The sequence below is a fragment of the Mus caroli genome, unplaced genomic scaffold (assembly GCF_978045245.1).
Source record: "Mus caroli unplaced genomic scaffold, Mus_caroli_1 scaffold_2, whole genome shotgun sequence".
Lineage (NCBI taxonomy): Eukaryota > Metazoa > Chordata > Mammalia > Rodentia > Muridae > Mus > Mus caroli.
In genome coordinates, this window is record NW_028227257.1 from 9,427,180 (window position 1) to 9,441,605 (window position 14,426).

A 14,426-nucleotide genomic window follows, 5' to 3' on the forward strand; every position below is an offset into this window, starting at 1 on the left:
CTCCCAGGACATTAAAGGAAACGCAGGGAATCAATCACCGAGGGAAACCGAGTGCCCTGCAGCGCCACCTCTCGGTAGGGAGAGCTGGGTGGTCTGCAGCAAACTCCTTATCAATCCCTCAGGTGTAAGCTGTGAGATGCGAGAGCCTGCAGGGCTAGCCCAGAGAACAAGCGAGGGGCATGGGTGTCTGAAAAAGGAAATAGCCCTAACAGATGGGAATGAGAGCAGATGCTGGAAGTGGGTCATCAGGTCTACAAGGAGAGGCCTACCAATACCCCGCCTCCCCGACCTCCTTGCGGGAGGGTGCTTTACCCCACCCCCCCTCTTACCCTCTCCCTTCCCTGTCTCCTCTCGTTGCCATCTTTAAAAACCACACGCAGGCAGAAATCAATCCATCAAATGTCATTACAGATTTATTAAAGCCTGACGTAGAAAGACATTTAACAGAGCCATCTCCAGGAAGCATAAAAAGAGCACTTCGATTCAGTCTTGTGCTTTGAAAAAATCTAAATATATTTTTATCATATAAATAATTCTTTTCATGTTTTAAGTGCATCTGTGTGTTTTTCTCCTTTCTGTCTCTTTGCTCCTCTAATCCCCCGCCCCTTTTCAATTGGCCAAAGGAGGAGTCTGAAATGAGGAGCATCTGCCAAGCTAATGGTTGAGAGGCGTCTCTGCGAGCCATCATGTCTACCAAGACCACTAGGTTCCTGAACCCTGGTTCCGTCTCTGTAGCATTATGATGGAGGACAGCCTCAGGCAAACCTGACGGTGAACACACCCAGGTCCTTATATCAGAAGCTAAGACTTCCTATGCGATTATCATGAGGTTTCAGATAGGAATAGTCTATTTTCGATAACAGCTGAATTGGGGGGTGGGTGGGTGGGGGGAGAAAGACCTTTTCTTTTTCTTTTTGCTACAAAAGAAAGATCATGTTTAAAAATGTAAATAATATACTTATAGATAACTTGTTGATGGAAATAAGGGGCTCGCTCCATATAACCTTGATGAGTACGCGGTAATGTTTTCATAGCAGCCAAAAGTACTATTGGTTATCCAGGGCTTTAATTACATCCCCAAAGTAGAATGATATACCTTTAGAAAAAAAAGCCCACTCTTCAGATGTAAAAAATAATGGCTTTTTAAAATATAATTCAAGGGCTTTCTTTGTATCCACCCTCAGAATTTATTTTAGTGGTAATATTAAAAACCGTCTCTTTTTGCGGGATAACCGCTAGGCAAAGGCGGCATAGGCAGGCACAGGCTTGAAGTGGGTCCACACATAAGTCAGTTTTGGTCATCAAGGAGCTAAGCAGGTCAGGCTGTAGACCTGACTCTTAAGGAACATCAACACCAGATTGTTGGTAGTGAGGAGGGGTTGTGACAGGCTGGTGACGCCCAGCGACCAAAGGAAGAGGTCCATCTCTTCTGAGATATTCTTCATCCTTCCCATCTGGAAGATGACTTTCCAGTTGGACCATTTGCCCTTGAGTGGAAATGAGGTGGCAAAGGCCTTTAGACATTTGCAAACAGTGTTGGCCTTGAGAATGAATTTCAAAATGATGAGACACCAAGAGAAGAAGTTTCTGGATTCCCAGGGCGGTGGGCGATGCGTGCCTGTCTGCGATGAATCTGTTTGGCCACAGGGTGGTATAGTCTCCCTAGTGGAAAACTTTTGGTTTTGTAATGTTTGTTCTTTCTTATTCTTTTCTTTCTTTTTTCTTTTTTTTTTCTTCTTCTGTCTTCTTCATTGCAAGGACAATTTATAAGCCTCCTAAACAAGTGAAACATGGTTTTGATTAAAACAGCCTGTTGGCTCAATAATCTGTGTAATTTTAAAAACATCCTTAACGCCGAGGAGGAACACGCTGATGTCAGGAATGGCCTGGGGCCCCATTACAACAGTAACAGAATAAATAAGGGGTGGAAGCACAAGGTCATAAAAACAAAATTAAGCTAATGTTTCAAATTTTGACAATTATGAATTCTTCCTGTAAAGAAGACGTTAAGAAAATCTTTTTTTTTTCTTCCAGGCACTATCAGATAACATACAAAGAGGCTAATTCTACATGGATGAGCTTGTAGTTTTCCCATGGGGTAAAGCATGCCTTTGGAGGGAAATTGAGTCAGGGCATCAGCTCTTCCTTGGATCCAGTGACCGGATGGGGCTCATGCAGGCAGACGCACATGGTTCTTAGAATTTCTTAGGACACCAAGCCCCAGTCCTTCCATAAGCTATTGAAGAATGAACAGGGGAAAAGTGACAAGCATATATGTTTTTTTCCAATGCAAAACAATCCCGCATTGTGGGTTAGTCTGGTAGGAAACAGAACCAAGTAAATATAAGAAAATCTGTGTCCGTACGTGGCGGGCAATATAGTCGCTATATACAAATATGTACAGCATCGTGTTCCCAGCCTCGTAGGCTGCTGCAGACCAAGCAGAAACAGCCTGTCTTTTCCCTTCTTCCTAGAGCAACAGCAGACATCATACAGACAGCATGCAGGACAGAGTAGGTACCGTGCCCAGGACACTCTACAGGTATGGCTGCAGTCATCTTTACAAATGACTGGTCTGCTTTCCAAGTATAAAATGTTCTGTTTCTCTTTTGTTTGTCTTTCTTTTTGGAAACAACCCCCCCCACCCCAGAACAAGGATAAATGTGGTTCCTGAAGATCAGGCAGAACCCCTTCAACCCCCACTGCAAACTCAGTTTCTCCTCTTCCTCCTCTTCCTCCTCCTCCTCCTCCTCCTCCTCCTCCTCCTCCTCCTCCTCCTCCTCCTCCTCCTCCTCCTCTTCTTCTTCTTCTTCTTCTTCTTCTTCTTCTTCTTCTTCTTCTTCTTCTTCTTCTTCTTCTTCTTCTTCGTCTTCCTCTTCTTTTAATTAAAATAAACTTAAAATTTGGAAGGAATGTAGGAGACATTTCCTAGCTTGTCACACAAGAGTGCTGCAGAACCAGAAGCAGTTAGCCTCCGCAGGTCAACTTGGATATTCAGGGGGCTTGGAAGTTTATGGTTCATCCCATGGGATCCACCTCTCAGGAAGCCAGTCCTAAGGGATGAGGAGGTTTGCATCAGAGACCTGAAAGAATGTTGCAAACCAGGATTTTAGGACACGAAGAGCCCTGAGTGGAAGGAGTCTATTATGTTTCTAACTTGGGTTGCATCTGCTCTGTCAAGAGAAGAGTGCTTCTTGAGGCTCCGATATCTGCAGACTTTCTCCCCAGGCCGAATGGATGCTGCTTTTAATTGTTTGATCGCAGACTAGTAGAACTTTCTGTCTTTAATATCTGCACACACATTTATAACTCCGGAATGTTCCAGAAGTCATTTAGAAAGTGAAAATATGACCGGACACAACTCCACAGTCAGACATAATCGGATGATTGTTCGTTCTATAAATATTAGCCTTCGCCTGGGGACAGACAGTCAGATGTAGGTTTCAGGTGTAAAATAATTCAGAGAGCGTACTGAAATATATTTCCTGAAAGGGTTGAAGGGAGTGCTTGGATTTAAAACTCTTTTTAAAGCAATGTATTTTTTTTTTCTTCAGTTTTTTAAATGTCTCCCGGGGGCTCCAACCGAAGTTATTACTTTTATTTCCAAACGCTGTTTTAAGCAAATAAACACAGTTCATGGGGTTATATTTGATCTGTCTTCTTCAAACATACCTTTCTGTAGAAGCCCTAACAGCAGCCGTATGGCTATTGTCAGCCATTTGTATGCTGAAGGGTGTCAAGTCAGAGTGTCACTTCTTGGAAGAGCTATTTTACTATGAATGTATTTTTCCAAAGGAAACGGACAGTCTCACTTGCAGAAATATCATTCCACTTGGTACTAGCATTTTAAAACAGGCCATTTCTAATCCATAAAACATTTCCACCCCCCACCCTTCACATGCTTTGGGCTGCCTTGTGCATGAATAATTTCTGGAGACACTTCTAGGTCTGTTAGCCCATTGCTCATAACTATTGGGAGGAGACTTCAAATTAGTCTGGAATTTGTTTATCTGTGTACACGTCTGGGTCTGTCACAGGAAACCGAAGAACATAAGTGGCTTTCCCTCTGGCTGGAGAGGTAAAACTCTGCCCTGGACATCCTAAAGATGATTTGCAGGTTTTCCTCCGTCTAGGGGGAGTGCAGATTCACATTTCTTCCTCCTGCTCAATCTTTGTCTAAAAGTATTTTATAGCTATTTTGAGAAAGTGCCATGCAGAGGAAGGGAGAAAATGAAATTAGCATTTTCACGCCTCACAGAGGGAACAAAATAACCCAAAAGTTGAGTTTTGTAATTTTTTCTGTTACCTCTTGCATGTTCAGAGCAGACCACATTGAATTTTCTTTAGACGACTTAGGTGCATGCAACTTATAGCTGTCAATGTATTTCCTTATTATTGTTATTTTATATTGATTTGCACATTAGCATCCTTTATTCAGCGAAGAGAGAATGGGGACAGGACTCTTTATGTGTTTCACTTTATGTGTATGTGTGAGTACCTGCATGTCTATATATGTGCCATGTGTGCCTGGTGACCTCGGAGGCCAGAACTGAACTCAGAGATGGTCGTGGATGGCCATGAGGATGCTGGGAGCTGAACCCAGGTCCATTGCAAGAGCAGACAGTGCTCTTAACTACTGCGTCATCTCTTTACCCCTAAGAGATGCTGCCTCTGCTTCTGCTCTTCCTCTTTCTCCTGCTCCTCCTCCTCCCTCCCCCCTCCTCTTCTTCCTCTTCCTCCTCCCTATACCCCCCTCCTCCACCTCCTCCTCTTAACTCATTAACATTTAACTGACTTAAAAATTGAAACCCAATAAAAAAGAAAAAGTCTGAGCCTAGTCAGATAACCTGGCAGGTGGCAGATGGTGAAGGGACAGAGTCTGGGGACATTGTTTGAGCTGTGTCTCCAGGTTAACTGAAAGTTTTAGGAGAGTCTTCCTAACGTGTTGTTTAGACTTTAGAGACTATCTGTGAAACTCACGCATGTCTATGAAGGTGTGAACACACGCTGCCCACACGCCCCCACACGCGCTCACCTCCCCATTCCTTATCTAGTTTCACAAAGGCTCCTCCAACAGGCCAGTGCTTTCGTGTTTCCTGGATTTCCACTGAATTCAGAGACTTTTGCTCTGGATATTAGTTCTGTAAGAGTCAAGTAACCAAGCAGTCATTTTTTTGGGGGTGGAGTTTTTAGGGAAATCTATTTGTGGTCTGAACAAAATTCTTTACTGCCTGTCTAGGTTATCCACTTTAGTTGGTGCTTATATTGCTTTTTAGGCCTTGACCTATTTGGAAGTAATTTCTTCCCTGTATGTGTTTCACAGGGAAAAATCCCTTACTGTGAAAATACCAGGGGTTTCGAGCCTGGGTGGGCACCGTGTGGATTGGGCAATGACAACTTTGGAACAAGAGGGCCAATATGCCAATACAAACACACACACACACACACACACACACACAAGCAGTAAATGCTAACAAGATGGGTCAAGTGAAGTTGTTGAATAAATTGCTTTCCCTGTTGTGCCTTGTGTTGTCGGGGGGGTTTATGTTGTACATTCCGAGATTTGCTGAAATACCTAAAATGTAAATATTTGCATAATTTTTTTAAAATGGCCTCTTTACATTTTAGCTGGTTGATGGCCTTAGCTGGAAGGAGGCACAGAGAAGGAAAAGACACCTCTCCTTGTCCATGATCCTAAAGGGTGGCTGAAGAGTGGAGGTACTCAAAGGTTAATTTGCATGATATTTGCATATCGTCTGTGGTCCCAGCTTTACCTAACGAAAGCAGATAAAAATGCTCTCCTGGAGTTCAAGTCGTTTCATTTTTTCTCTCCAGGAAGAAGTTTCTAGAAGCTTCACGGGCTTGCCAAATGAAGACAGGCCCGGTGTCTAGAAATATACCAAGAGCCGTGTGCACGCCGCGGTGCCTGCTCGGATCTTGTTTTCTGCAGAGAACATTAACAGCTGTCTCTCAGCAGTGACATTCACAGTTGCCAAGTGACAATTCAGGAGTCTAACCAAATTTATCAATATTTTTGTCTCTCGCCTCCCACCTCACCCCACCAGAGAAATTGCACTAACAGAACCGTATAGATTATATGCGAAGCAGCACATTTATTCTTATTTTTGTCTTAGGAGGAAAATGATCACCCAGGAGTCCAGCAGCGAATTGCATCCTCCCAGGCAGATCCGGAGGTCTGAGTTTGCGTTTGGTGGGTTTCAGAGGATCTGAATTATGTAGCTTTCCTAATAACCCCGGGTTGGAACAGGCGATTTTTATCAGCTTCTAGAACCCCCACCCCATGCTAATGCATTATTCCCCCCTCCCTTTTAATAGAGTCTCGCTGTTGAAGGACAGTGCTCAGTCGAGTCCACCCTTCAATCTTAACCCATCTGTAGATGGTTCCTTTCCAGCTGAGTTCCGTTCGTTTCTGGTTGAACAGGTTAAGCAAAGACAGACCTCTCTGTTCTCAATTCACTTTACGATCCTCCCATCATAAAAAATAATATCAGCACCTTGCTTTTCATGTCAGAACTACCTCTGAGCCGCTGTTCCCGGGGCCCGTGAGTAAATCCCATAAAAGCGGTCCCGTTGTACTGTTGTTATTTTTCCTTGTGGGTGATTGATGGATGGATGGGCGCTGACACTTCAATGAAGCTATTTCGACTGCCATCTCAATCCGATGATGTGAGGGGTATATTTTCCGTCCATGCCTCATTACTTCAGAATGACATTCCTGGAACTTCATTTACTTTCCCCTCCTTCCCTGAAGCACCATATTTTTCCCCATCTAGGTTATGCATACCATAAAAAAAAGCAATTTGCTATTATATGTGGCATAAGGGTAACGCTTTCCTTAGGAGGTAAATAAGTTTTTTTTTTTTCTTTTTCTCTTTCTTTTTTTCCCTTCAAATTTTATTTTAAATCCCAGGGTTGAACTTAGGGATCATGTCAAAATTTCCAAGACATTTCCAACAGACATCCTCTATGATAAATGTTGAAAAGGATATAGTTGGCTTCATTTTGTCAGGTTTTTTTTTTTTTTTGATAACCTTGGTAATTAAAGCAATAATGCAAAATGGTCATTTGTTTCAGAGTATTGTGCTGAGATAGTTTAAATATTTCACCTATAGATGAGTGGCAATTTACAATACAATCCAGAATTTGTTGTCCTATGAGAATAAAGAGACTCACTATTTAAATGAAATGATGGCTTTATCTATTATAGGTTACTCTCCATTGTACAGAGAATGCTCAGCTAGAAGAAACCCATCTTCCTCTGCACTTCCAAACTGTGTACTAGGTCTGCGAGACTTTAATATTAAAACATGTTCTCAGCTTTTCCAAGTTGACTTAGGACCTGATTTTAATCTGTGTAATACAGTATTCCCGTTAATAATAACGTGTAATTAAGACATCCGTTAAAAATCCATAACGTTAATTTAATGGAGAAAATCTAATACAGTTCTATTGGAATTTTTACGTTAAATTAACTTTAACGGGCTTTTAATGGATGTCTTAATTAGATCTCATTATTAACGGGAATATTCCACAAATTAAAATTGGGCCCTTAAAGTTTTAATGAAAAAAGTTGCAGGAATGCGTTTAAAACGGACACCCTGTTTTCATGCATTCTGCTGGTTAGGAGGAGAAGTTGCGTTTGAGAGGCAACAGGTCCTGCAGGAAGAGACTGCCAGCGAAGTTGGCCGCTTCCCCTCGCACCCTCGAGGAGACCATCTTCTTGCTGTCTCTCAAGTTCTGCTCTGCACCCTCCCTGTGGCCAGGCTTGTCTGACAGTGGTGCATGCTGGGAACTAAGCTTACAGATCGCCCAGGATAACCTCACCGAGCGAGCATGCACAGGACAAAGCCTTTGGCATCCACATGGTTAAGCCTGCCTATCCCAACAACTTTCCCAGAAGATGAACATGGTCGGGAGGTTTTCTTGGCTCAAACTCTGGTTTAACTTTATAACTCCTCCACTCTGCTGTGATGAATGGCTCCCTGGTGCAGGGGCAGGACTAGGCAAGCCAGGTGCAACCTTAATTGTTACACTGAACAGAAACATTTCCTTTAGACAAACTTTCCCAGGGGGGTTATAAATAGGAAATGGACGTTACCGCGAGAAGCTTGCTCCCAAGAGCAGCCCACTCCGACGACGTTAAACTAGGAAGAGTGATTGGCCCCCTCCCCTTCCTGTTACAAACAGAGAAGAGAAGGACTGAGACACTCCCAGTCATTAGTTTTCTTCAGTGGCACTTTGTTTCTTTCGGACAGTGAAAAGAGGCCCTCGGAGATGCGACAGTCCCCTTGCAGTTTATCAATGAAAATCTAATATCGTCCATAAGGAGAGAAGTGGAAATCAATACTTCATTACCAAATTGTTAGTGAGGATGAAGAGAAATGGTTGGTGGGATTTTTTTCTTTTCCTTTTTTCCCCTCTTTTCTTTTTTTCTTTTTTCTTTTTGGCAGTCTTCGTAGAGTCAGGGATCAGGAGGAGGTCATCACAGAGTCCAAAGTCAGAAGCAAGGATACAGCGAAGAAGAAGAAGAAGAAGCGCTGAGAGAGGGAGATCCAATCCGGAAGGGAAGATCCAGGCTAAGGCATTGTCCTGCAGGGAGTCAGAAGAGAGAAAACAGGGTTATTTCCAGAGGAATAGCATGGGCTGTGTCTTGCTGGCTGGCTGGCTGCCCCTGTTTGCTGCCTATTGCTGTGATGAAACACCAAAAGCAACTTAGAGAGGGAAGGGTTTGTTTACATGGCTTACACTTCCTCATTACACTCTATCACTGAGCAAAGTCAGGGAAGGAACTCAAGGCAGGAACCTGGAGGCAAGAACTGAAGCAGAGGCTGCGGAGGAGCACTGCCAGTAATGGCTTCTTCCTCGTGGCTTGCTCTGTCTGCTTCTTTATATAATTCAGGACCACCTCCCCTCTCCCAGGGGTGGTACCACCTACAGTGGAGGTCAGAGGACAGCTGTGTAAATTCCAGGGTTCGAACTCAGTCATGAGACTTGGTGCTTACTGAGCCCTCTCGCTGGCCCCTGTCAGAAAACCATTTCTATACAGAAGAGACGTACCCGGGCTCATACAAAGCATTAATCCATCCACAATGTCTAAAAGGCAGAAGCACCATATCAGTGGATGCCTGGGTAAGTAGGATACAGAGACACCTGCAATGAGATCCCACTCAGCCTTTAAAAGGAAGGGCAGTAGTCAGACTGTTCTACTACGTGAACTCACAATGAGGAACTTACACTAGGTAAAAGGAGGCAGCCACAAAAAGGCAGACACAGTGTCTACCTGATGCATTTTTTTCTCCCAAACCTTTGTTTATTTTATGTATGCGAGTACACCGTTGCTCTCTTCAGACACACCAGAAGAGGGCATCAGATCCCATCACAGATGGTTGTGAGCCACCACGTGGTTGCTGGGATTTGAACTCAGCTCCTCAGGAAGAGCAGACCGTGCTCTTGACCCCTGAGCCATCTCTCCAGCCCCTGCCTCATACATATAATGGACACAAACTTTCAGCTTTGAAAGGTGACAAACTCTGGAGACGACATTTTTGGTTGCACACTACTGTGAATAGATGAAACAGTACCAAGGCATATGCTTAAAAATGGTCAAAATTGTCAATTTTATATTACATTTATTTCAATATAATTAAAAATATGTAATCTATTTTTTTCACTATAAATAATTTCTGGAGAAACGTAACTTCTGTTCTCCCAGGCGGAGAGAACACTCAGCCACGGTCAGCTGGACCTTCTTCTACATCCTTTTTTTCTGTGTGTCTTTGTGAGCCTTTTTCCCGTGTGTTTTTGTGAGCCTGCCACTTGGCTCACTTTTCCAGTGGAAAACGTTGTTGGTGACGCTGCCAGACTTTGTGTCGAATGCTGCACAGCGTGGCTGCAGTTTCCTAGACCCTTCCTATCTTCTTGGACATGACCTTTGTTTCTGGTTTTATGCAGTGGTACCCTGGTGGTTGGTTTTATGCCTAGAGCCTCTCATTGTGTTAGAATGTTCTCAGAGGCTTGACCACCTATGTCTAGTTCTTGGGTCAGAAGGAGGGAATGTTTTGTTTCGGTGGGATCGGAAAGCCAGGCCTGATGAGTGAGGTTCTCGGCTCTGGGATGGCAGAGTTGTGAGTTTAAGGCTATTCTGGGTTATGTACCGAGACTGACTCAAGACCCTAAAAGCAGCAAGAACGGATGCTTGCTGCTGAGCTCTGCTTATATAAAGGATGGAGAGGAGCGACCCTTCTGAATTGTCCTCTGACTTCTACATTCATGCTGTGGCATGTGCACCTCCCCCCCAACACAAATAAATTAATAACAAAATTCTAAAACAGGAAGAAGAGAAAGAGAAAAACTAGCGAGCAATTCTTGTTTGTTCTCTGTTGCATTTACTGTGGGTAAATTATCAGTTACTTCAGCTTGCTATGAGTGCACTTACATGGTCAGGTTTGAGTTATTTTATTATTATTATTATTATTATTATTAGAGTAGGGGTTTTTCTTCTTGTTGTTGTCCTGGAACTTGCTCTGTACACCAGGCTGGGCTCACTGCGATCCACCTGCCTCTGACTCCCAAGCGTTGGGGTCAGAGTATTACACCACCACACCTTATTCATATTTGAAGATTTATTTGTTTTTATCTTATGTGTATGAACATTTGCCCGCATGTGTGTCCACCTATCATGTGTGTGCCTGGTGCCCAAAGTGGTCAGAACAGGGTGTCAGATCCCTTGGAACGGGAGTTACAGATGGCTGTGAGCCACCTTGTGGGTGCTGGAACTGTACCTGTGGAAGAGCAGCCAGTGCTCTTAACACTGAGTCATCTCTCCAGCCCTAATAATTAATTAGAGACAGGATTTGTGGCTGAGCCTAGCCTGGAACTTGCTAGATCAAGTTGTCCTTGATCTATGTGTATATGCTCAGCCGTATGTGGGTATGTGCACTCTGTGAGTTCAGTGTCCAAAGAGGGCAGAGAGGGTATTGGAACTGGAGCTGGAGATACAGCTGGTTGTGAGCTGCCTAACGTGGGTGCTGGGAACTGCATCCAGGTCTTCTGCAAGAGCAGCATGTGCTCCTAACCACTGAGCCATCCGCTCTCCAGTTCCCAGGTAACACTTTCCTTCTCTGTTAAGCCATCACAAATCCTACGTGAAACATGAAGGGAGTTCTTGGAGCCTAAGACTTGAATCTGAACTTCTGTAACGTCCTATGAATGTTTTCACAGGTTCTTTGACCTTCAGGGCCTCAGGGGTGAAGAACCCTGCTGTAGGGATGAGGGCCCATTTAAAGTAACTTTAAAAAAATTCCTTGGGAAAAAAAGATTTATTTATTTATTTATTTTAGTTTATGTGTCTGTGTGTCTATGTGGGGGGTATATGCACACAAGTGTAGGTGTCTACAGAGTCTAGAGAGGGGTTTCAGATCCCCTGGAACTGAAGTCAAAGATGGTTGTGAATCCTCAGATGTGGGTATTGGGAACTGAACCTGCGTCCCTTGCAAACACAACAAGCATTCTTTGTTTTTTGTTTTTTTTTGTCTTTTTCCTGACACAGGATTTCTCTGTGTAGCTCTGGCTGTCATGAAACTCTCTTTGTAGACCTCTGCTGCCATACCTGACTTTTGATATGTATTCTGGGGATCCAGCTAATATTCTCGTGCTACATGGCAAGCCGCCCACTGACCAAGCTGTCCTTCCAGCCTGTTGCTATGGTTTGAACCTGAAATGTCCTTCACAGTTTGAACACTTGTGTCCCAGCTAGGGAGCACTATTTTAACGGATATAGAACCTAACTGGAGATAGGACCTAGCTGATAGAGGCAGGGCACAAAGCCCAAGCTCTTGGCAGTTGCCTGGGTCTGGGCTTCTGCCCTGTTCTCTGCTGGGATTGGAACAGCAGAGTCCTCAGTGTCCCAGTGTGGCATAGCTGCTTCGGTATGCCCCACCTCCATCTCTGGTCAGATCGAAGCCCTCTGTAAGCTAAATAACTCTTGCATGCCTTCAGTTGTTTCTGCCAGGTTGTTCCAGAAGAAAAACAATGGATGCACGTTGTTACCGTTAAATAACGATGCAAATCGCATAACTTAGAGGCATTTCCCCAGGAACATCTGAGTGCAGTTACTTTCAAGTTCCAGTTATGGGAGGGCCTTGCCTTTCAGTTTGACTATGAGGCTAAGCCCCTGGCAATCCCTCAGAGTAGCCAAGCAAGGTGCTGATTGATTGTAACAGTGGCATTTGAGAGAGGGATAGGAAGGTCAGGAGTTCCATGAGACCCTATCTCAAAACCATCAAAACAAAAATGAAGTCCTTTGTGTCTCATCATGGAGAGATTGAACACACAGTGTCTATGGAAGGTCAGTGTACTGGAGGGAGGGTGGATGGCCACCTGAGTCTTACGCCATTTGGGGACAATCGATGGTGTCGCCTCAACTCTTTAATTTAGAAAGACAGAAGAACAACTCTGTTGCAGGATATTTGGTCACATTGTGAACCCCAAGACTGTGAATTGGAAAAAAAGGTTTCTTGTTGTGGTGTGGCTCAGCCCTAGCGCAGACCTTTTTTTTTTTTTTTTTAATAAGTACACCATAGCTGTCTTCAGACACACCAGAAGAGGGTATCAGATCTCATTACAGATGGTTGTGAGCCACCATGTGGTTGCTGGGATTTGAACTCAGGACCTTCGGAAGAACAGTCAGTGCTCTTAACCGCTGAGCCATCTCTCCAGCTCCTAGTGCAGACCTTTAACCCAAGATCTTTCTGTAAACAAGAGCTAAATAAAGTCAACCACAGGTCAAGAGGCAGAGCTAGCAACCAGTTGACAGGGAGCGAACATAAGAAAACCCAGGAAAGGGCTGGTGAGATGGCTCAGTGGGTAAGAGCACCCAACTGCTCTTCCAAAGGTCCGGAGTTCAAATCCCAGCAACCACATGGTGGCTCACAACCATCCATTAACGAGATCTGACTCCCTCTTCTGGAATGTCTGAAGACAGCTACAGTGTACTTACATATAATAAATAAATCTTTAAAAAAAAAAAAAAGAAAACCCAGGAAAGAGAAAGGAGGGTTTCTAAGCTGACGGGTATTTAAGACAGCGTGGAGAAAAAGCAGGAGCCTTTTCCTTCTGGGAAGTTGGTGGAGGAGGAAGGTCAGCTGGGTGCTTTCTCTGCCTCTCTGAGCTCGCGGGCTTTCACCACCGCCTCTGACTCCCGAATCTTCATTTGGTAAGTTGAACGTGTGGGGTTTTATCATTTTATAAAATAAAACCACTCCCCATTTTTCTCTAGTTTCCTCCCCACTCCCTGAGACTTTAAAATAAGATCCTAGAAGGAAATTAAGTAGGAAATTAAGGCAGGCCATCAAGAATGTTTCTATTTCTTTGCCTGCAATGGATTACATAAGCTAGATTAAGCTAGACAGAAATCAAACACTGGTGACTCAGGCCTCTGTTGAAGCCCTGACTTTCTTGTTTTAAAAGCCTTTCTCTGTCCCCCTGGTATGTTGTGCTACTGTGAGAAAAATAAAATGGGTGTAAGTGAAGAAAAAAAACCACCCTAATTATATATCTAAGAAGTCAGTGGCTATGTTCATTAAGTAGAGTTTGGGAGGGGGGAGCCAGGCAAAATGATACCATTATTTCCATATTCATTAAAGAGCCACGAACAGATGCTTAGAATTGTCTATACTTTAATTTGGTCATTGTGCTGGCTAGTTTTATGTCAACTTGACATAAGCTAGAGTCCTCTCAAAGGAGGGAGCCTCAATTTAGAAAATGCCTCCACAACATCTGGCTGTGGGCAAGCCTGAAGGCTGTTTTCCTAATTAGTGATTGATGGGGGAGGCCCCGCCCACTGTGGGTGGGGCCATCCCTGAGCTAATGGTCCTGGGTTTTATTAGAAAGCAGGCCCAGCAAGCAGCATCCCTCCATGGCCTCTGCATGAGCTCCTGCCTCCAGGTTCCTGCCCTGTTTGAGTTCCTGTCCTGACTTCCTTCAGTGATGAACAGTGTTGTGGAAGTGTAAGCCGAATAAACACTTTTTTCCCCAAGTTGCTTTGGTCATGGTATTTCATCGCAGCAATAAGACCCTAGTTAGGACAGCCACGCTGACTCCTTAAATCCTCTGGCCAATTAGCTTGGGTCAGTGGCGCCTTGACCTGGCCCTTGCTGCATTCTGCCTGCATCTTCTGTTTTTGCTGGAATATGGTACTCTAGTCACATTGCGTGGATGGAAGGGAACAGAGGTTGGAATGTAAGCTTTCAGCTACTGTGGAGAGCCCCCCAGCAGGTGGTGCAGCTCCTCAAAGCATAGAGATTTGGGGGAGCTCCGTTGCACATTTAGTTTCCCACCTGCAAAATTGCTCATATCTGAAGACTGTGCATTCTATCCAGTGGGCGGTCTGTCAAGCAACTCTCTGG

General features: G+C 44.2%; 1 protein-coding gene across 2 annotated transcripts in view; it reads right to left on the bottom strand.

The window, feature by feature from the left end:
* Positions 1-5,044: 5,044 nt before the first annotated feature.
* Positions 5,045-14,426, bottom strand: part of Tshz2 (teashirt zinc finger homeobox 2) — a 449,321-nt gene continuing 439,939 nt past the window's right edge. Inside the window, exon 3 of one of the 2 annotated variants that reach the window (XM_085832118.1) lies at positions 5,045-8,610. In XM_085832118.1, the coding sequence (XP_085688244.1) occupies positions 8,609-8,610 (2 nt within the window). In that variant the 3' untranslated portion in view covers positions 5,045-8,608. The remainder of the gene's footprint in view (positions 8,611-14,426) is intronic. The other variant, XM_085832108.1, reaches the window with a different exon arrangement.